This window comes from Nannobrachium achirus (genome assembly GCF_963921795.1).
Source record: "Nannobrachium achirus genome assembly, chromosome: 12".
NCBI classification, from domain to species: Eukaryota; Metazoa; Chordata; class Actinopteri; order Myctophiformes; family Myctophidae; genus Nannobrachium; species Nannobrachium achirus.
This window is the reverse complement of record NC_137832.1, coordinates 39,169,688-39,191,468: the sequence shown is the minus strand read 5'-3', so window position 1 is coordinate 39,191,468 and position 21,781 is coordinate 39,169,688. Positions and strand designations below refer to the sequence as shown.

General features: G+C 40.6%; 1 protein-coding gene across 1 annotated transcript; it reads left to right on the top strand.

Moving 5' to 3' along the window:
- The first annotated feature begins 394 nt into the window (after positions 1-394).
- On the top strand, positions 395-20,436 carry ercc8 (excision repair cross-complementation group 8). The gene is made up of 12 exons (XM_080739154.1): positions 395-777; positions 1,965-2,060; positions 3,239-3,340; positions 3,502-3,625; positions 6,067-6,148; positions 10,861-10,929; positions 11,026-11,092; positions 13,911-14,014; positions 15,378-15,502; positions 16,632-16,829; positions 18,014-18,109; positions 19,519-20,436. The coding sequence occupies exons 1-12, from the start codon at positions 701-703 to the stop codon at positions 19,585-19,587; spliced, it is 1,209 nt and encodes a 402-aa protein (XP_080595280.1). The 5' UTR covers positions 395-700; the 3' UTR covers positions 19,588-20,436.
- The last annotated feature ends 1,345 nt before the right edge of the window (positions 20,437-21,781 follow it).

Here is a 21,781-nt window from a genome sequence, read left to right as displayed (position 1 = left end):
TTAGAGGTTGATGCCATAGCCTGGGTACAGCCGTGCGGTGATTGGCTAGCTAGCCCAGCGTTCTAGCAGTGGGCGTGGTTTACTGGTGACATTTCCCATTATTTTTCCCCATAGAAAAACATTTATATCAATTATTTTAAGCATAGAATCAAGCCATCAAGGATCCTGGCGAATGACGACCATAAAACCGTTGATGCTGTGAAAATAAATATTTGAATATTTAGTTTTAATGAATACCTTTATGGAACGGACGAGACAGAGTAAACCGTTCTGTGATTGGATGGCAGGTTGACACCAGCCAATGACAGCATTTATTGTACATGCCACTTACTGACGTCACGTATCAACATGGCCGCGCAATGTTTTTCTTCTTTTGTTTTTCGATAGTACACACAGTAGCATAACCCATAAACCCAAATGTATTTAGAATTTGAGTTCAAATGAACACTTAAATCGATATATTGCGTGTTTGACACAATGCCGTTGCAGTTTTTATGTAGCGCAAGACACATAGAACATGATATAATTTGGTCAACAAAGTTTATAACGCACGCTATTGGATTCAGTTTAATTCAAATTGGCTAGCTTTAGCATTAGCTAGTTTGTACAGGGTCTTTAACAACACATAAGCATAAAACACTGAGTCTGGTCTGTGGTCTGAAACAACAACCGTAGGCTCTGTTGTGTTCGGGCAGAAACAATGCTGGGCTTTCTGTCAGCTAGACAAGCTGGACTGGACGACCCTCTCCGTCTGAGACGAGCAGAGTCAACCAGGAGGTAAATAAATAACCTAACCCTACTACAGTGCACACAGTAAAATCCTCAGTCCATTTGGTTACATTTGTACTCTAACTCTATCCAGGGGTGTTGCACCAAATTCTGGGCCCTGGGTACAAGGATTTATTGCGGCCCCCCCCCCATGAATGTTCTTCATAGGGGGGGGGGGGGGGGTTTAACCCATTTAGACTGGGAACTCATTATTACGCGTTATTTTGTGCTTTCACTATTGAAAAATATCCAAGTTGGTGCCGCGCTGCAAGCTTGTAGATCTGCTATTTTTGAAAGATCGTGAACGTTACATTTTGTTCAAGTCTTTCAATATTTCAAATAGGTTTTTTGAAAAACCTATGTTTCTATGTCAGTGGTGCTCAAACATTTTCATGTGAAGGACCCCCAAAATGATATGTATTTGGCTACCTACGGACCCCCATCTCAAAATATCTAGTTCCAGGGACCCCCCCAGAAGCAAAATTTTAGTTAAAAATGTTCGCTTAAAAGATATATATAGACACATTTTCACGACTTTTTAAAAATAGCAGATCTACAAGCTTGAGTGCCGCGCTGCAAGGTTGTAAGTTTAAAATAATTCCAGGTCCCTCCACCTTGGGCCCTAGTAACTCAGTCCCACTTCCCTCCCCTTGTGACGCCCCTGACAGTGCACACAGTAAAATCCTCTGTCCATTTGGTTACATTTGATCTCTATCTCTGGGTTTACAAATGGACAAATCATCACTGAGGGTTTTACAGTATTCACATTGTTGTCACGCTCAAAATAAATGTATTTTGTTATGCAATGCAACAAGACCCTTTATTATTAATAACAAAGACTACAATTTTCGTACCATTTTGGATTATCAGTTCAGGATATCTTTATGTATTGGAGTTACACTGCACCATGGGAGGTAGCCGCAAATTGCAACACTAGATTTATTTTAAAACTGATGTTTAAATCTGATTAAAAATAAATCTGGTGTTGCAATTTGCGGCTACATGGGAGGGTAACTAGTACAAATACAAACAAAACCCAAACCTCTCCCAAAGGGTTGTTGACTCGTTGTGCTTTTAAGTCAAAGATCAGAGAAAATAATGTACACAAATTAATCTGTTTATTAACTTGTGTAATACTAATGACATTGGAAATGCTAAGAGGTGGGTGTCCATCTTTTTCCTTACTTGTTTAAAAGGATTCTCAATCTGGAACTGAATCCTGACAGAGATGTGGAAAGAATCCATTGCAACGGAGTCAATACCATTGACATTGAAGTGATTGAAGGCAGATAGTAAGTGTGCTGGGTTTATTCTTACTTTTTTCCTAAATTGTGATGCCAATATGCAAAATTCAATAGGGCAATGCACTTACTTCCTGTATGATATTGCATAAAGACTGGATCATCTGCACTCTTAAAAGTAATGTAGGTAACATTCCTGTAGTAACATTGTTCAATGTTTATAACAGTCTGCCAGCTACTGTATTAGTAATTCAAATGATGTGAAGGAGAATACAGACTACAACATCTCACCGGTCCCAGCATCTCTTGAACAGTCAGTACAGCTCTATGAACTACATGCGAGGGGCATGCCTGTCAATCATGTGCAAATGATTAATTGGCTTGTAGCAGCCGATGATGTACTAACTGCTAATAATGTAATATCTTGTTTTTATTCTTAATTTAATAATATCTTTTTAAGCTTGTCGTGGCGTCACAGGGATTTAAATATGGCGAGGATTTTGATTTGATAATAAGCAGATTTTTAACCTTTCAGGAGTTAGTTGTTTTGCATCACCTTTACATGAATTGCTATAATAGATAGGAATACCAGAAGAGTTGAGGTATTTATTAGAAGTTTTGGTTAGGAAAAGGTACAGTTTCATGACAGTACAGTTCACTGATACAATGTCAACTAAAAGGAAACTCAGGTAAAGCTAGGCTTATTTGTTATTTTCCATTGAGATCCTTAATATCCTTATATAACTCTGTAAACTATGCCTAAACGGTTAAACCTAACCTTATTCCTAACCTTAACCTCAGTAAAACGGTGCCAAAATCTAACCCTATTCCTAATCTTAACCTCAGAAAGATACGCGTAATCCGAAAGTTATTTGTAACCTTATTCTCAGGAAAACAAATACAAGAATAAAAATCTCGGCGAGTTTCTTTCCTGCGACTCTAGATAGTGGTTGAAACAATTTGAACAAAAGAGTGGTTTGGATAAAACTTTTCATGAAAAGAGTCTTGTTTATTTGAGAATTCTACATCTTCAAAGAGGTAATAAAATATAATACAACATGAAAATTGGAGATACTGTAGCTAATTTTACTTAGAAAATCCAGTTTGTGCTAATTGAATTAAAGTTGCCTGCTGCACGTTTAAGCCACGATTCCAGAACCAAAAAGGTGTCGGGGCCCATTTCTCATGGAGCGCTCCAGTGTCTGAACCCAACCCTCTCTGTTGACCAGTATGTTATCAGGAGGAGCAGATGGTGTAATAGTCATCTATGACCTGGAGAACTACAGCAGGAAACCTCAGTACACCTGCAAGGCCATCTGCACAGTAGGCAGGTGAATCTCACTTCCCCACCTATATAGCCCACTAGAGGGCAGCATTACACTGACAGTTGACATTTTGTTGCATTGGTTTCATTACAAAAATCCTCAAACACATGCTTTCTGTTGATCAGTCTTGAGCATTTGGGGAAGATTTGATATGTTTTTTGTTTCAGGTCCAGTAAGTATGTCCACAAGTTCAGCGTAGAGACGGTCCAGTGGTATCCTCATGACACAGGCATGTTTGTCTCAAGTTCCTTTGACAAGACCATGAAGGTGTGGGACACAGAGACACTGAAGGTAAGACAGCATTTGTCACACGTCTTATGTAATAAAGGTTTACATTTGTATGACATGCAAATGCATGTGTATTAAAGCACGTGGAGTTATTTATTCAACTGAATCACTGTCAACTGTCTCTTTAAGTCTTATTTAGAGCAGTGGTTCTCAACCTTTTCAGGCTGTGACCCCCAAAATAATCATATTTTAACTGGGGACCCCCCCCCCACACACCCTGCCAAGCACTAAGAGTTGAGGCATTACATTTTGTATAACACGGTTCTATTGTGAAAATAGCAGATCTACATTTTCACAACGCATTGCGTTGCGACTTGCGAGCATGTAGATCGGCTGTTTTCCCAATTTCTGCCTCTAACATTTGGTCAATGTTTAATTTGTCATTTTAGATGTATTAAAAAGTCCTTACATTGTCACTTTAGAAATGTGCAGATGCCCTCTGCACATGCCCTCATTATACACTTAAACTTTATGTTTGTTTGTTTACTGTTGAGTGAGAAAACAAGTTCATCATCTGGGGACCCCCCAAAATAATTTGGGGACACCCCTGGGGGTCCCGACTCCCGACCCACAGGTTGAGAACTACTGATTTAGAGAAGTGAATCCTCACTGCCCTTGTGATTCGATTGTACAATGCACTCACGATGCATTAAAATGTTCTATATTACTGCACCTGTGTGTGTGTTCAGAGATTGTACAATAACACTTGTGTTGAATTCCTTTGATCATGACTCCCTATGCAGTATGCGATAACGGAGTCCGTAGGATACGGTTGTGAATAAATTAAGAATCCGTGGCTTGTGATTGGCTGAACGGAGGTTGGGAGCGCTCTGCTGTGTTCACTTGGACCGCGGAGGTGCAGAAAGTCGGGGGGATGAAGATTTACTATTCTGTCCATAACTGAACATATCTTGGTAACGGCGCTGAGTCGGCTCGCAACACTCGACTCGCTCGCTACCGCTCCTTCCCTACGCATTCCAATATCGTATACAGCATACTGTAGGTGACCCATTTTTGCCTAACTAGATTTCCCACCAATTTGCATTTTCTGTACTACTACATATTGTGTCCAAAAGTCACACAAATCAATACACATCATCCTTTGTCATGGGATAAACATTTATCATTGATATTTTCCATATTCCACCCAGCCTGGCAGAGATCTAATTAGAAACTATTTGCAGCCGAACATGGAAATGTCCATGCTCCAATACGAGCCGTGTTATTATTCCTGTAATTTTCATGTCATGTACATCACAAAGAAACAATTATTAGCCACGTTATTGTGTAATAATAAGTGATTATAAAAACATCATCAGCGTCTTCTCTTCTTCGTGGGTTTTGGAAATCGATTCATTTCCGGGTAATTTCTTCAGCTCCGATCTGACATTGGCTATGGTTGATGACGTAGGTGGAATTGTTTTCCGTCCGTAAGTAGATCTGCAAGCTCACAACGTGTTGCAGCTCTACTTGTTGTGATCTTGCATTTCTCTTATTTACAGATACACTATTTACATTTTTTCTTTAAATAGTTTATTATTTCCTTACGTAAATAGGAGATCTGCAAGTTCACAGCGTGCAAGCTCACAGCGCATTGCAGTGCGGTGCACTATGAGCTTGCAAATCGGCTATATTGGTTTGATAATTATTTCTACAGCAGTCTGAAACTTTTACTCAAGTAATTTAGATTTTTAGGAGTTTCAAAGACAAATGTTGTACTTTTGACTCAACCAAATTTCTAGGAAGGGAAAGGTGCATTATGAATTAACCACTTAGGCGCACGTTTTAAAACTATAGCCTACTTCACTTTCATAAAAGCTAAAATGTGAATTAATAACAGCATATTTTATCATTTCCTTTTTCAATATGAATTTGAATTTTTACTCAAGTAATTTCTTCATGTATATAGGTATATGCCAGTACAAATAAGTATGTGTACATAATATTATTTATTAAATACGAGTCATTTCTTTTTTTTTTCTCTCTAAGTCTTCCTCTGTAATGATCTACTTTCTCTTTTCTCTGCCTGTCTCTGTCATTTTCCCCTTTGTCTTTTCTCTGCCTGTCTGATACAAAGTTGCATATGGCAGGCCCTGTTACATGCTAGAGTTACACTGGAGTCATGGTTACCCCAGAAGGTCAGGAAAGGGACAGCTAAACCCCTCTAACTCCCTCATGCTTGGTTTCTCTCTCTCCCTCTCTATAATTTCTCTCTCTCTCTCTCTCTCTCTCTCTCTCTCTCTCTCTCTCTCTCTCTCTCTCTCTCTCTCTCATACACTCACTCACTCACTCACTCACTCACTCACTCACTCACTCACACACACACACTCACACTCTACACACATGCACACACTTACAAAGCCTGTTTCCCCACAGCAAAAGGCAGTGGTGTAGCTTGACTAAAGCTGATTGTTCTTTCTCTGTTTGTTTCTCTGTGTCTCCAGCCAGCTGAAGTCTTCCAGTTTGAAGGAAACGTCTACTGTCATCACATGTCTCCCATCGCTAGGAAACACAGCCTCATTGCAGGTGTGTGTATAGTATATAAATAGGTTTGCATGCAAAATCAGCTCTACTATTCCCAGTGATGAGCATAATCATTCATTTAGTCTTTTAGAATTCACATTGTGTGCTTAAAAGCAGCATGATAGCATGATAAATGCTTCATCAAAAAAAGGATTTTCCACACTCGCAAAATACTTTTAAAGGCTTCTTTTAACACATATGGTGCCAACCCTGAGTTTCCCGAGTTTGTATTGGTACTACCGCTGTGCCAACCCCGAGTTTCCCGAGTTTGGGCCGTTTTTGAAAAAAAAAAAGTTTTTTTTTTTCAAATTTCTTTTTTTCAAAAAAAGATTTTGGACCTCCAGAAATGTATTAGGCATGATCGCGATCGCGAAATTGCATGTTTAACCCCCATACCAACTCATTCTTTCAAACATGGCAGCCATGTTTGTTTACATCTGAAGAAAACATAATGGCTGATAAATCATGAATGCCTGAACGGATTTCCAAGCGGATTTTTTTGTTTGAAAGCTGTGAACAGCATCTACACACGTGGTGCATCATCTAGGCATGGGCGTGCACTTTTTACACAATTGCACAATTACATGGAAGTCTATGGTAACCATGGCAACGCGAGACATTGAAGAGAAAAAATCATTGCAACATAAGTGTTAATATATAATAGCTTTTAATATATAGCAGCAACAGTTAAACGTGTTTGTTGCTGTCCTTTTGTCAGTGTTTAAACCGTCTGAGCGGAAACAATGTATAGACAAAATAATCCAAATAACAAACGAAAAAGGATGACAACTCAACAATAATAATACATATAGTTAAGCAAACACAACACACATGCATATGTCCTTGTATGGGCCGTTCTGTCCGTGACAGCGGCTGTTGTGATGTTGGTCTCTACTTTCTATGACGTTAGTCTCGTACTACAAACATAGGGACATAGGGACACACAAAGCCAGACGTAGGAGCGGTTAGCACCGCTCAAAAGATTTAGATAGCCACATATAAGATTAGAAATATACATTTTTATTTTATAAGGCTCACAAATATTCCACGTTTTTAGATTACAAGAAACAATTCATCAATAACTCCTCATTTAGCCTTTTATGGAATTCAGGTTGGAGAACGTGAATCCAATGTGTACTGGAGTAAATGTTCATCCTCATTTCAAGGGATTCGCCACCTCAATGCCCTGCAATCTCAACCTACAAACTTCATGTTCTGTTACAATCCTAATAGAAATCATTACTTAATTTTCGTCATGTTTCCTAATGTTACTCAATAATTGTCTTGGCTTTTGCTGACATAACAGAATCCACATGGACATTTCAAAACATAAACCTACATACTTACCTTACATACATTTACATACATACCATACATACCTTTTTACAGGTGTGATGAGGATGTCTTTCAAAGTGTAAGATCAACTTTGAAAATGTACTTTGGATGTTGACATTGATATAAAAATGAAAAACAGATACTGTATGTGAATCACCCCCTTTAATACAAGCAACGTTACCTGGGGGTTAGATGGAAAAGTAATGCTTACCAATCCATCTCTCAGATTGGTAGCACACTTATTATGGAGGAGTGGAAAAGCCTTTCCCACCACAGGATCTCTTTAAAGTATGTGCCAATCCTTCTTTACTATGTGCTTATCCTATATTAAAATTGGCTTAAGGGAGGCGCGGCCTGCAACAGCCGCGTCACTCTGACTTAGACACAATCATGAACAAACCCCATACGCCCATAGGCAGGATCACGGACACATCTCTCTGACTGATAACCATAAACAAACCCGGTACGCCCATAGGCATGTCACTATCACCCAGACATAACCATAAACAAACCTGATACGTCTATATAGGTATGTCACTATAACTCCGACAACCATAAACAAACCTGATATGCCCATAGGCATATATGGAGATCTGGTTGTCCACACAAGGTGGTCCAGAGCCACAGATCTGACCGCTTTGCACATAATGGTAATTTGCATATTTGGGACCGTCCGGCTTCAAACTCGACTCGCGCTTCGGTACGGACTCAAGGGGGGCGCGGTGCCTGCCGCAGAGTTGTTCAGATATCTGGTTGTCCAGCCAATCAGGGAGGGGGAAAAGGGTGACATCACAATATCAGGGTATATAATCGTGATGTCTGATTGGCTGAAGGGTCACAGAGGAAGATGAGTAAAAACGCCAGGATAAATAGTGTGTTGCCCTGAGGGGCAACCACATTAATAACTGGAAAGATGAAATTCCTGGAAATTACGAGTGGTTGCTGTTTTTACACTTTCCAATTCAAGTCAATGGGGTTACTCTATAAAGGTGACGTCGCCGGGAATGCTTCCTCATTGACTAAAAGTTAATCTAGAAATAAAGCTGCACTAGTACCCTGTTGGGCAACCACACTAATAATAATTGGCTGAAAAGATGTGGGCTGTACTGTGATCGGCTGGGTATGTATGTTGGTGTACTTCTTTGTTTAAGCCCGTAGCCCAATCAGGGACCAGCATTTCTGGCAACATCATCATTGATACCAGTGCTGAGCGCACCTCATGGCGCGCTCTGCTGGCGCACACACAATGTGCAAGTTGGCACCTCAACAGAGTGCAGTTCTAGTTAATATTTTAATTAATTGTATATATAATTGTCATATATTAATGACATCAGGGATCTTCATTTGTGGGAATAAAATGGACAGACAGACAGGTACAACGAATATTGTGACAAAGTGACGCAGACATTTCATCATGGTCCACTATGCTCGATAACAAGCTTGAAAGCTTATTGATACTGGGTACTCAATAAATCTGTTATCAGGTTATCGAGCTACCCTTGTTTAGGACTCCATCCCTAGTCATATCCATGCTATTGAACAAAGTGTTTTCATCATAACACTTTGTCTTTCATATTAAGTCTACACATCTCTTTAGTCTCAAATAGTTGTTTTTGTCCGCCCGTTTACAGTACTCAGTAATCTGTGTTCCATAAATTAATAGTAGTAGTGTAAATTGGTGTTTTCCCCCACACTAATACTGTACCAGTGGTGGGCAACTTTGATGATGGAGAGGGCCACTTTATTTTCACTCTCACTCCAGAGAGCCACAATGCATACCACAGCCAAAAATAGCAAAAATAGCCGATCCACAAACTCAAGACGTGATGCGTTTTTAGCTTGTAGATCGGCTATTTTTGCTATTTTTTAAATGGAATACTTTACTTGTTAGCTATTTTTTAATTGGAATCCTGAAAAATAACATTTGTATTTAATTTCAAATGCATTTATATGTTCTTATGTTAACTTTAGGAACTTAAATAAGACATAAAAAAGACTAGTACTAGTCAAGCTACTAATATAGACTGAAGTAATTAAAGCGGGTCATGTTTGCATGTTTGAGATTGTAACAGCCGAAATCAGTAATATATCATTATTCCAACATTAACCTGTGGGCTGCATTACGTGAAGGTGGGCCATGTATATGTACAGTACATAATGCAGAGGCACAAACACTCCTGGCCTCCAAAGAGAATGTGATAATAGGTAGCCTGGAGTGTTGCTACCATGTGCTTCCCTGCAGCACTCCACATACAGTAGTATTGTGATGTGACCCAGTCATAATCCCAATGGCATGCACAGAATGACAGGAGCCTGGGGGGAGCAAAACGCATTGGAGAGTTGAACATGGACTAAGTCCGGGGTCTTCAAGGTTTACAGAGACTGACTTTTGTAGACAAAGATTGTTGGAATCTGGGTGGCACAACGTGTCACTAAGCAGGACCAACAGGTTACTGTTGCCTTTTGAATACACACATTCACCATGCGTGTACGCAACTAAGCATTAACCTTTGCATGCACTATGTACCTCTCTTTCTTAGTTTATTTCCCAGCAGTATTTTGATGTTGTTGTTGACAGGATCGTGTAGAGCAGGGGTCTTAAAGGTTTTCAGGCCAAGGACCCCTTAATTAAGAGAGAGATGAAGCAGGCACCCCCACAACCTGTTCATAGATTCCATGTAGTTTCATCGTTTGACAGCACAATTATCAGTGTATGTTGGATTCATGTCAATTTGTGTTTTCAGATATTTAACCACGTGAACCGTCAATACTTAATAAACTTGACCTCTCTACTTAGTCTGCTCTCTTTCCCCAATACACCAAAGCTCTTTGCCAAACATAGAAGATCTACAAGCTCACAACGCCTCTTTTTTCACTGTACTGCTGTACTGTTTAAAACTGCTGCTAATAAATTAATCAGTCAATCAATCATTAAGATTTCTTCCAACATTACTAGGAACAAAGTCAACAAACCTTTTTTGAATATCTATTCCAGATAAATAATGATGGTTCCCAGTCAAACTTGGCATCATTTGCACATTGTTGAATACATTCTTCTTATCATTCTCATCACCAGCCATCCAACCACCTGTGAATGCCAGGTGTGTGATAGTTCATGTTTATGAAAAGCTGGTATCACTAACCACACCTTTTTCCTGGAACTCCATAGTTGTTTTTTGGGTGGTGCTAATCGCTCCTACGTTTGACGTTGTGTTTCCGCTCAAATACTTTCCCCCAAGTTAACCCAGGTTACACAGACTCATGCATGGATTCAAAAAGGATATATTTTTTCAATAAGCCATGTAATTAGCGTGTATGTACTATACTGTTTCAAACACAAACCTTTCCCACTGATTTCTTTTAATTCTCTGTGTTTATAGTTGGCACGAAAGACCCTAAAATACAGTTGTGTGACCTGAAGTCTGGCTCACGCATTCACGTTCTTCAAGGTTAGTGGACTACACCATTCATTCACTGAAACTGACCCACTTACTGTATACTGTAGGTAGTGTTGAAATGATTAATTTATTTATTCTACACTTTAGGTCACAGAGGGGAGGTCCTTTCTGTGTGTTGGTCCCCCAGATACGAGCACATCTTGGCCACTGCCAGGTTAGTACCACCTTTTTATGTGCATGGGCCGTAGATACAGCCTTGCAGTAAAAGCTTCCCTAAGTTAGCCCTCTCTATCTTGCCTCCCCCTGGCCAGACGGGGTGCCTGATGGAGGGGAAAGGAACTGGTTGGAATAACGTGTTCCTTCCACGCGCTACGTCCAACCGGGGAAACTCCCCCCTGTCAGGTGAAAAGAAGTGACTTGGACTCCTCATGCATAGAAGGAAGCATGAGGTCAGTCTCTTGTCTCCCCAGGTTGGCAAAGGGAGTGTAGCGCCCAGGATTACATTAGATAATTGACACCGGTTGAAAAATGGGTTACAAAAGCATGGGATAAAAAAATAAAATAGACTGGTAGAGTGATACTCTGGTAACCTGTTCCCTTGGAGGTTCAGTTTAGCATATGGTAGATAGAGTACCCACCTGCTTTATGATCTGCTAATTAATCCATTGGGATCTGTGTGCTCCCGTCCCTTTGGACTGAAATTGATTTTTAAAAACAAAAGTTGTAGAACGCAGGTTGGTAGATAAACTAATATTTTTCAGCAGTACAAATATAGCCATACAGGTTGACCTTTTTTTGTTCTATGCCCTTAATGAACTTCTTATTGATACGTTATTGTAAGCAATTAGACATTGTACTTTTGCATTCAATTGCACCATCCCTAAAGGTGTGCTATCATATATGTATTTTATTGATAAAATACATCTATGATAGTCTTGATCCAATTTGTGTGGAAGGAACAATCTGCACCAATAACGGTAGCTTATTGCGACCATCAGGTCGCAGTTACTATCAAAACCTCCACTGGCTGTCAGTCAGTCAGTCTGTCCGTCAATTCACACTTTTGCCCTACTCATATCTCCGCCACCGTTGCCCCTATGATGCCAAACTTTGCACACACACACTTCTTGGCTGCCAAACTCCTCGTTTCTCACATGGCCCTCTTCTAGCGCCACCATGAGGCCGATTCTTGCAAAACACATTTTTGGACACTGCTCCTACACATTTTGCCCTGAAATCACGCAAAGCGCTACTCAATATGTCTAGAGTCATGTCATCAACATGGATCTGTCCCATTTAGTGCCACCATCAGGCCCATTTTTTCTAACACATTTTTTTTTGCTATTGCTTGGTCTATTGTTTGCCAAACCCTGGACACGTGATAGTAATAATTGTAAATATCACTTACCAACAACAACAAAGCAGCATGGCTGTCATACGGAATGCAGTCTCACTGGCACGCACCAGTGCAATACAGTTTGATGTGCCGGCATGTGCTGAAACAACGGTGAACGCCTGGTCTAAAATAACAGCACAACAGAAACGTATAATAAGTAAAAAAAAATATGCAAACGCTTTCTCCAGAAACGAATCGTAAGACATAAGGTGCCCACTCCGACTCTTCCTGGTGACCACATTTCCCTAGTGCCTACTATTCCTAGCGCCCAGTTATCCCTAGTGCTCAGAATAATAATAAGTGCTCAGAATGTTTTGGTGCCCACCTTTCCTGTTGCCCCAATCAACCTGTAGGAATTGCTTTGGCAGTGACAGAGATTGCCCTCCCCTGCCAGCTTCCCACTTGCTAACGTTGCCATTTGTGTTAGTTGGCCAAGCCTAGCCAAGCTGGATGCACCGTGGAGGAATTGATCCCCTGTTTCCACCCACCCTATCTATACTATAATTTTGCGAATGTCTGTCTGAGTGAGTGTCTGTCTGTATGAAACAGCGTTTCTCCTCGGTGGCTGGAGCAATTGATCTGAAATCGCATCACCATCAGCATATGAACACACCTGACATAACTGTGAAGCCCGTTTGTCACTTTCACAAATCGTATGCTGTATAATAGCATTTTTATGGTGTATCTATATCTATTTAGCCTACAGTACCTTTTGTGACCACACATGTTAAGGGAGGGGCGCTGTTGTTCAGGCCATGCACAATCACACACAAACACACACACACACACACACACACACACACACACACGGGGGGGGGGGGGGGGGGAGTCTGTGTGTGTGTGCAGGCGGGCGGGCGGGCGGGGGGGGGTTAGCCATTAAACGAAACGGGTATTTCTTACATTGATGCTCCTACATATTATCATGCAAGCACCAGTTAAAGTTACTTTCCATCCCTCATATACTGTATGCACAGTGCACATCCCATAACCCACACACTGCACATCATTTTGGAGCTCATATCTTTGAACGGGTAAGGGCTAGTCTTTTTTTATGTACAGTAGCTCATGTAGCTTTATGTAGCTCACTATGAAAATACCTTTTCATACTTGATCATTGAGATTATTAATTCTGTATGAATGGTTATAATTTAAAGCAGGGGTCTTCAACAGGGGGTCCGGGACCCTTAGGGGTCCTCACAGTTACTACAGGGGGTCCTCCAAATCTTCCAATCCTTTTAGCAACAACTTGAACCCTAGTGTCCATATTCTGAGAACTGTTGCAAAAATAGCAGATCTACCAGCTCACAATGTTGTGAGCTTGTAGATCGGCTATTTTCGGCAAAGAGGTTTGGTGTAGAGGGGAAAAGAGCAGACTAAGTACAGGGTGAAAGGTCAAGTTTTTTAGGTAATGACGGCTCAAGTGGTTAAATATCTAAAAACACAAATTGACATGAATCCAAAATACACTGACGATTGTGCTGTCAAACAATGAAACTATATGGAATCTATGAACAGGTTGTGGGGGTCCCTGCTTCATCTCTCTCTCAACTAAGGGGTCCTTGGCCTGAAAACGTTGAAGACCCCTGATTTAAAGGTTTTTAAACTAACTTCCTCACTACTCCTTTCTTTGTTTCAGTGCGGACAGCAGGGTGAGGGTATGGGATGTGCGGCGAGCTGCTGGCAGTCTGTTCACACTAGACCAGCACAATGGGGACAAATCCAAAGCCGCCTCTGAGGCAGGTACTGTCATTTCTACCATTCCCTTCCTCTGTCAATAGTACTTTTTTGAATTGTTTTGAAGGAGGTTGGATCACAGTCAGTTGTTTCTATAAATCTAGACTTAAAAGCTTAGAGTTATACTGACAGAGAGGAATGTCAACATAGAAAACACAAGTTGCCTGAAACAACTGGAGTGAACGGAAGTGAAGTCTGACAGCTAACTTGAGGATTTCTTTTGGTATTGTACTCCCCCATATAAGCCAAACACTTTCCACTGGACTTATTTATTATGTCACTTATGGTGATCACAGTCATAATGTGACAGCTTCAGTAGTATAATTCAAACGTGCTGTGTACAGAAGTGATTTAACCTCAAAAACGCCTCCATGTTCACCTGTCACTTAATGTGTAATCACTCAGCTATTCAGGTCAACCAAGCCAAGATGAATCGTTCTCTTCTCTAGGTCATAGTTCAACATTCTGCACATATCTGAATTATTATGCATCACATCTCGACTGTATCACAACAAGGGTGTGCTATTAATGAGAAGATAGTCCTTTACTGTGGATTATTTTACATACACGTACAGTACATATACAGTATGTATTACAGTAATTCACAGCCAAGCAAAGACTTTGAACAAGAAACTACAGTAACCCTCTATAATTAGTCAACTTGACCGGGGTTGGCTCTGTACTTGGTCCTGTCTTTTTCTCGCAAGATAAGGGATGCTAGGTTTCAAGTGATTAAACAAGGTGAAAATAAGTGCACTTCTGCAGGTGAAACGGCTCTCTAGTGGTAACAGGGGAGACTTTTCAGCCTGGTCAAACTATTCAAGCTATGCTTTAAAGTAACTATTAACGCAAAGTGTTGTGAGCTTGTAAATCTCCTTTTTCTGCAAATGTCCAAGTTCAGGAGAAGTTCAAGTGGTTAAAGTTGAAAGTGCACTTATGCAGTAAATGTAAACAACAATGAGGTGAAACAGCTTCCTGGTGGTGACAGGTGATCATTCTTACTCAGAACTATTCATACTTGAAGACTTCAACAAATTGAACAAAGCTATGCTTAAAAGAAACAAGTAATTAAAATATCAATTAAAAGTAGACTACCGTTACTGTTCACCACTGGGGTGAACAGTAACACAGACACAGCTCTGTGTGTGTGTGTGTGTGTGTGTGTGTGTGTGTGTGTGTGTGTGTGTGTGTGTGTGTGTGTGTGTGTGTGTGTGTGTGTGTGTGTGTGTGTGTGTGTGTGTGTGTGTGTGTGTGTGTGTGTGTGTGTGTGTGTGTGTGTGTGTGTGTACGTGTACTGTAGAGATCACTTACAGTTTACAGTTGTGAGTACACTAAAATATCATTGACATGGTTACCTTTCTCTATCCAGTGAACACAGCCCATGATGGCAGAGTGAACGGCCTGTGTTTTAGTGGTGATGGTCTCTTCCTCCTCACTACGGGTACAGACAACCGTATGCGACTGTGGAACAGTGCTACAGGAGAGAACACACTGGTAGGATGGATGTGTTAAACTGTGTGTGTGAGAGACATGACATAGGTAATATTAACCAGAATGGAAAGCTCTATTTTTATTAAGGCAGTGCATCCTCAGGGGTCATGTCCACAGAAAGCGTTTTATGAACGGAGGAGCACTTTGGAAGTCTGCAACGTTCAACCTATCAACTGTTGCTGTGCTCAAACATCGTGTCATCTGCATTAATAGCACAAACTGCTGAAATCACGGTAAACATGGACTTTTCATGGTTTCGGTAACGATTAAAAGGTATGTCATAAATGACTGGGATGTCGGATAATCAAATGTGGCACTGCTGATCAGAGCTTCTTTCCAAAAGTTGAACTATTTTCTGATTCAAGCACCCCTCAGACAAAAACAACTGGACACCAAGAGCGCTGAAACGCAATGCTTGGCCCTGGGTAGAGGATCGCTCCAGCTTTTATCATAGCTTATTTTATTCATTGTGTAAGCCATTTACCTTGAGAGGGAGTGGGTTGTTGGCTGATTTACCACTGTTTCAGGGTTGTGGCACGAGGCGAAGCCGAGTGCTACACAACACACAGATTGGCTTAAAACCACTGTTTTAAGCCAATCAGAATCCAGTATTTGAACATGTGACCTCAAAAAGTGGTAGAATGTATTATGTTTTCACTGTCAACCTTCCTCTTTAGACTGGGATAAAAACTTGAAAAGGAGTATGACTGTTTGTCTCCAGATAAAATGTTATTTTTAAACTTTTTGATGAACAAAGTGTCAGTACAGTTTCAGTGTAACCTGAAGTTTCTTCCATATTGTATTCCTTCCCACCATTTAATGACGTAGAAAACAACTGGCCCGAGAACCAAACGTACTTGCAGACCTCTTTTCTAGATTATTCATTTCTGCACAGCACCTTCTACTTGGATGTGTGTAACCTACGTGCGTGCGTGCGTGCGTGCAAAAATGGTTGAGCTCACTTGTATTGTTATAACTAGCTCCACCAGCTCTGTGTGACATTGAAGACTATGTTACTTAAGTGAGTGAGTGATGGTTATGAGGCAAGAAACGTGTGTGGAAGCCTGTGCCACAAACATACTCTCAATCTTGTATGTCTTACTTTGTTTTGAACACTCCATTTGTCCCCCAGGTGAATTATGGGAAAGTATCCAATGAGAGCCGTAAGGGTTTAAAGTTCACAGTGTCCGGTGGCTGCAGCCCAGAGTTTGTGTTTGTGCCATGCGGCAGCTCAGTGGCAGTGTATGGCCTCCATACAGGAAAGCTGGTCACCATGCTGAGAGGGCACTACAACAATGTTGACTGCTGCGAATTCCACCCAAACCACCAGGTACTGTGTCTGGCTGTGTCTGGATGTGTCGTCCTGCATGCCGGTGAAATATAGTTTGTATCAGTGCCCTTCTGCAATTTTCAACTGTGTTGTCTTGTCATTGTAGTTATGGCCGCCAGGCCCGCCAGTAATGTATACAGTTACCATGGTAGTCCCACTTCCCTGTGATAGATTACTTATTAAAGTCAATATATTCTGGGATACATTTAACCACTCTAAATTACACACATTGTGTGATAAGATCTCATCCTCTCTAGGCCTATGTCTGCACTTCCTCTCTCTGTGTAAATGGTATGTGTCTCACAAAAGCTGTGCGTTGAGTTTATTTAACAGTCGGGAGATCTCACGCAAATATCTCTCCCATACTGTACACCTGGTGTCGCACTGAATTATTTGTGACCCACTCATAACATTGTTATGAATGTCATTTCCACTATCAATTAGATGAGTGTCAGAAAGAAGTCAACGGGGCAACAACACTAGTTTAAATGCTAAATCATCTATTTGATTATAGACATTTTAACAATGGCATAAGTTATCAACCGTGTTATCCAACCATGACTGAGTTATCAGCCTACATTTCTAAGAATGCAACCTACTGTACATTTCTAAGAATGCAGCCTAACAGCTTGTCATACCTGATGGAAATGTATTTTGCCTCCATTCTTTTGGACGTTCCTTTGCTCATGTAAAGGAAAATACCTTCAGTGCTGCAGTGCTCAGAAGGGAGTGGATGTGTTTTCAGTGAAATCTGCGGTTTTCCTTCTAAAAAGGAAGAATCCTTCATATTGTAGATAGGAGCAACTTGTCGCATTGACAGTTTGCGAATTTGCGTGCAATATTTAATTTACGTTACCTCCCAACTGAATTGCTTATTCAAAGCTGGCTTGCCCCCTTGTGATCATGTCATTATTTCAGTGTGTGCAAGGTGCAGTTGATGTATAGTACAGTAGTAATCAGTGGTGGAAATTAACTAAGTACATTTACTTAAGTACTGTACTTAAGTACACTTTTGAGGTATTCCTCAACATCTTGGATCTAAATATTGTACTTTTACTCCACAAAAAAACTCCCCTGAAAACTAGTACTAATAAGGGCTTGTCTCTGTCATTTCATCTGTCGGTTATTGGTTTAACATGACATTGATTTGAATGATGAGCCATCCTGTGTTATTGCCTTTCCAGGAACTGTACAGTGGAGGTAAAGACTGTAATGTATTGGCATGGGTCCCTGTCCTTCGTAGCCCAGACATTGAGGAGGAGGCAAGAGACTTGAAGAAGGTGCGATGAGTACTCTTAAAATTCAGAAAACTATTTGTTGTTGTAATGGGAGTGTTACACAATCAAATACTGGCACGTTCCCCATCACATTTGTCTCAATGTTGTTGTTTAATGTGGTTAATGGGAGTGTTCTGAATTTAAAGGCAGTTTTGGTTTGTCTTGTGTAGCCAGACAATCAGAACTCTCCGCCTACTGATGCTATATCTGGTGTCTACTATCTAAATTCAGTTGTCAAACTGGGTGTAAACAATTTGGAAATTTCCGAAACTTGTCCATACCAGCCTACTACTACAGATCCCATAGCCTGAAGGACCGTTCACAAACACATCAATAAACAGCTTAAATTTGAGAAAACTGAAAAATGGCCTTCGTCACTGTCACTGCTAATGGCCAATGCCTGTGTGGAAGTTCAGGTCTATTGCTCAATCCATTGAGGGAGAGAAATGCGGATCAGACAGAATGACGGACAGAGGTTCCTTAATTTTATATTGTAGGATAGGATAGTAAAGCCCTTTGCACACAGGACAGTTGCGTTTTTTTCGTTTGCGGCATGAATAAAACGCATTGGATTTGGTGTGCAAGGCTGTGCGGAATCGGCGCTGCGGATCCAAAAAGGAGTCATAAAAGGAGTGATGAGTTTTTTACCGCATGTGACAAGACGCACGAATCGAACTGGGTTCGATCGAGAAAAAAACGCACGGCGGCAGCCACTCGTCGCACGGCTAATTCGGAGCTGGTGTGCATGAGGTCATAGAGAATCATTGTTTTCTTTTCAAAAAATTATATTGTCAGTTTTATCCGTGCGGTTAAATGCGCCTGTGTGCAAAGGGCTTAACCGCTTCATAGAAGCAATACAAAGATTGCAGGGCTGTCCTTCATGTGGGATAGTATCAGGGCTGGTTTTCAAAACAGTGGTCTTATGTTTGTTACTGATGGTTTTCTCTGGCATACAAACTCATTAATTGAATATAGATTTTCCCAGATGCATCAGTTGGTGGAAATCTTTTATCTCTGATAGTTCTTGTTAGTCTAGTTTATTACAGTGGAGAGAGAAATGCCCTAATCCTCTGTCTCTGTGTAACCAGACATAGTACACACAGAGAGATTACATCATAGGTGGGCCATGCCTTGTAAATTTCAACACCTGGCTGACAAATCTACTGCTTCCACCCTCATACACAACTCCTCCCATCAGTCAGGCCATGCTGCATTCCACTAATGTTGAAGATATTTGAGAAAGTCCTGGCCTCATATAACCATGTTGACTGTATTCTTTCTGTAAATAACTAATGACAATGGAGATGTCACGAAAACAAATGTCACCGACCTTTTTCACTTGTAAACCTGTGATGTGACAATGAAGTTGATTCTGATTCTGTATAATGACTTGAATGTGTTGGTCCCTTCAGGATGCTGCTGCTAGACAATCTTCAGTGAACCCTGCCTTTGAAGATGCATGGAGCAGTGATGAAGACTAGTGTTGCTATCCATGTGGTGTACTGTGCAGTGTGCAGGTGTCTGCCTATGAAGACGCATGGAGCATTGATGCAGTCTAGTGTTGTTATCCATATGATGTACTGTGCAGGTGCCTGCCTTGGAAGATACAAGGAGCATTGATGAAGACTATTGTTGTTTTCCATATGATGTGGACATATACAGGTCTGTGCACATGTCCCTCACCACAAAATGTGACACATGCCTTAAATGAGGTCTAAGGAAACGATTAATGAAAAAGACGAATAAGAGGTCTCTGGATATGCATCGTGCCACTGTCTCTGGATATGCATCGTGCCACTGCAGAAGACTACTACCTTCAAACTCAAATAACATTTTGAACTTTTGACATACCCACAGGATGTTGCATGCCTGTAGAAAACGGTTACCTTGTCGTTGTCATACAACAACAGTTGGAGGATTCTAACATTTATGCATAAAATAAGAAATAAGTTGGCAGTAGTACAGGTAACACCACTTCAGTGTGTGTGTGTGTGTGTTTTTTTTTCTTCCATTCCTGGATACATTTGATTTGCATTTGTTTTGCAAGTTCTTTTGTCATGATTGTTTAAAGTGAGAGTTATACTGAAACCACTTTCACCCTCCCTCTTTAACAAATTGACCTAATTTACATGCACCCACCTGGAATGCTGTAGTGCTGCACTTGTATTTCACACAGCACCACAGAGATTAAAATGGTCATGTATGATTTTTATAAATATAATGAATCATAATGTAATGATTCTCATTCCAATGATTGTACTTTATAAGTACTTTGTCAAGGGGGGCTGTTTAGTTTTTCAGTGGTGGGATTGGGAACAAAAAATTAATGTATATATGATTTTGAAAAAGCATTTAAATGTCTAGTGTTTTATATACTGTTTCAGCTCATTGAAACCGCCACAAAGCTCATTTGTCTTTCGTCAGTATCTATCTGATCCATTAAATCTTTTTTGTTAATTGTAATTATGCTTCCATTATTTATCTTTCGTTACAGGTTTTCCTCTATTTAATGTTCATCCCCAATAATAAGATATGTTGTTGTTATTGGTCCTTATAGTTAGGCTACCTTTGCTTGTGATCATAGACATAAAATAATAGCCTATTTATGGATGTTATTGCTTTGGTTTATGGGAACAGCCTCCTCTGGTATCAGAGAAACCTCCCACTCCCAGGAGGATCCATGATTCTTTCCCTATGCACGTTTCAACATCCTCGCCAAAGAAAAGTGATGACATTTCCTCAACACCTATAACCAGTTTAACCGAAAAACGTCCAACAACAGGCTTGTCCAGTTCTTCATCACTGCTGTGTAGCTGCAAGAAAGAGACTGTCCAATGAGTGGAGGAGGAAGCAACCTGGAGTCAAGCCCCGCCCTCTGCTGATGACATAAGGACCCACTGAACCGATGGTTTTGAAACACCTGTGCTTTGGTTCACTCATTGTTGTACGGCAGGTAGGAGGCCGACAGGACACTAAGCGTTGGAGGTAGCTCAAGGATTCTAGCTGTGTGGACACTGGAGGTTTGTTAACGTTTATTTAAACGTCTCTTTTTGTAATTCAGCTTTGTGAAATGACAACTATAGCAGCAGAGTCATCTAAATATAGGGTTAAATCGTGGCGGTGTCAGCAGGTTGTTTCAAAAATGTGTCTTGTCGTTTTCGTTAGAATTTAATTCTTCCAAAATGTTGTTCTTGAATTCTTCCAAAATGTAGCTTCGTGATTTTTATTTAGTCTTTTTACTGACATGAAGTTTGTGCACTTAATAGCCCTCCATTTGCGCAAAGAATTTTACATGAATTCTAGCTATTTTTGTGGCAACAGCAAACCTACGTAAAGTTTTTTTGTTTGTTTGTTTAATTTCGCACAGCCGTTGATGGCAAATAGGCTATCTTGATTTGCTTGACTGTAGTTTGCTAAATGCAAAACAAAAGTGCGCAAACTGCCGTCTCCCACTGTTGAATACGTTTCATAGTTATAGACAGGCAGGTCCTACAGGGAAGCATCATCTACAACATCGTGCAGAAAGCGAATTTTATAACTACACTTGTCAACTATAGTGTTTACCTTTTTGGTGGCTGTGGCACACGCCAATAATTGTTTAAAGCACCGCACGTGTGTAAGCTTCACTAGGCTATTTAGGCTACTGTCTATCTCCATTCTCTAGCCTATCTCAGC

Excerpts from the sequence above, each read along its gene's own strand:
- ercc8 (XM_080739154.1), top strand. The coding sequence starts at position 701 with ATGCTGGGCTTTCTGTCAGCTAGACAAGCTGGACTGGACGACCCTCTC. Across the intron at positions 3,626-6,066 it reads GGGACACAGAGACACTGAAG|CCAGCTGAAGTCTTCCAGTT; the intron begins GTAAGACAGCAT and ends CTGTGTCTCCAG. Across the intron at positions 10,930-11,025 it reads ACGCATTCACGTTCTTCAAG|GTCACAGAGGGGAGGTCCTT; the intron begins GTTAGTGGACTA and ends TCTACACTTTAG.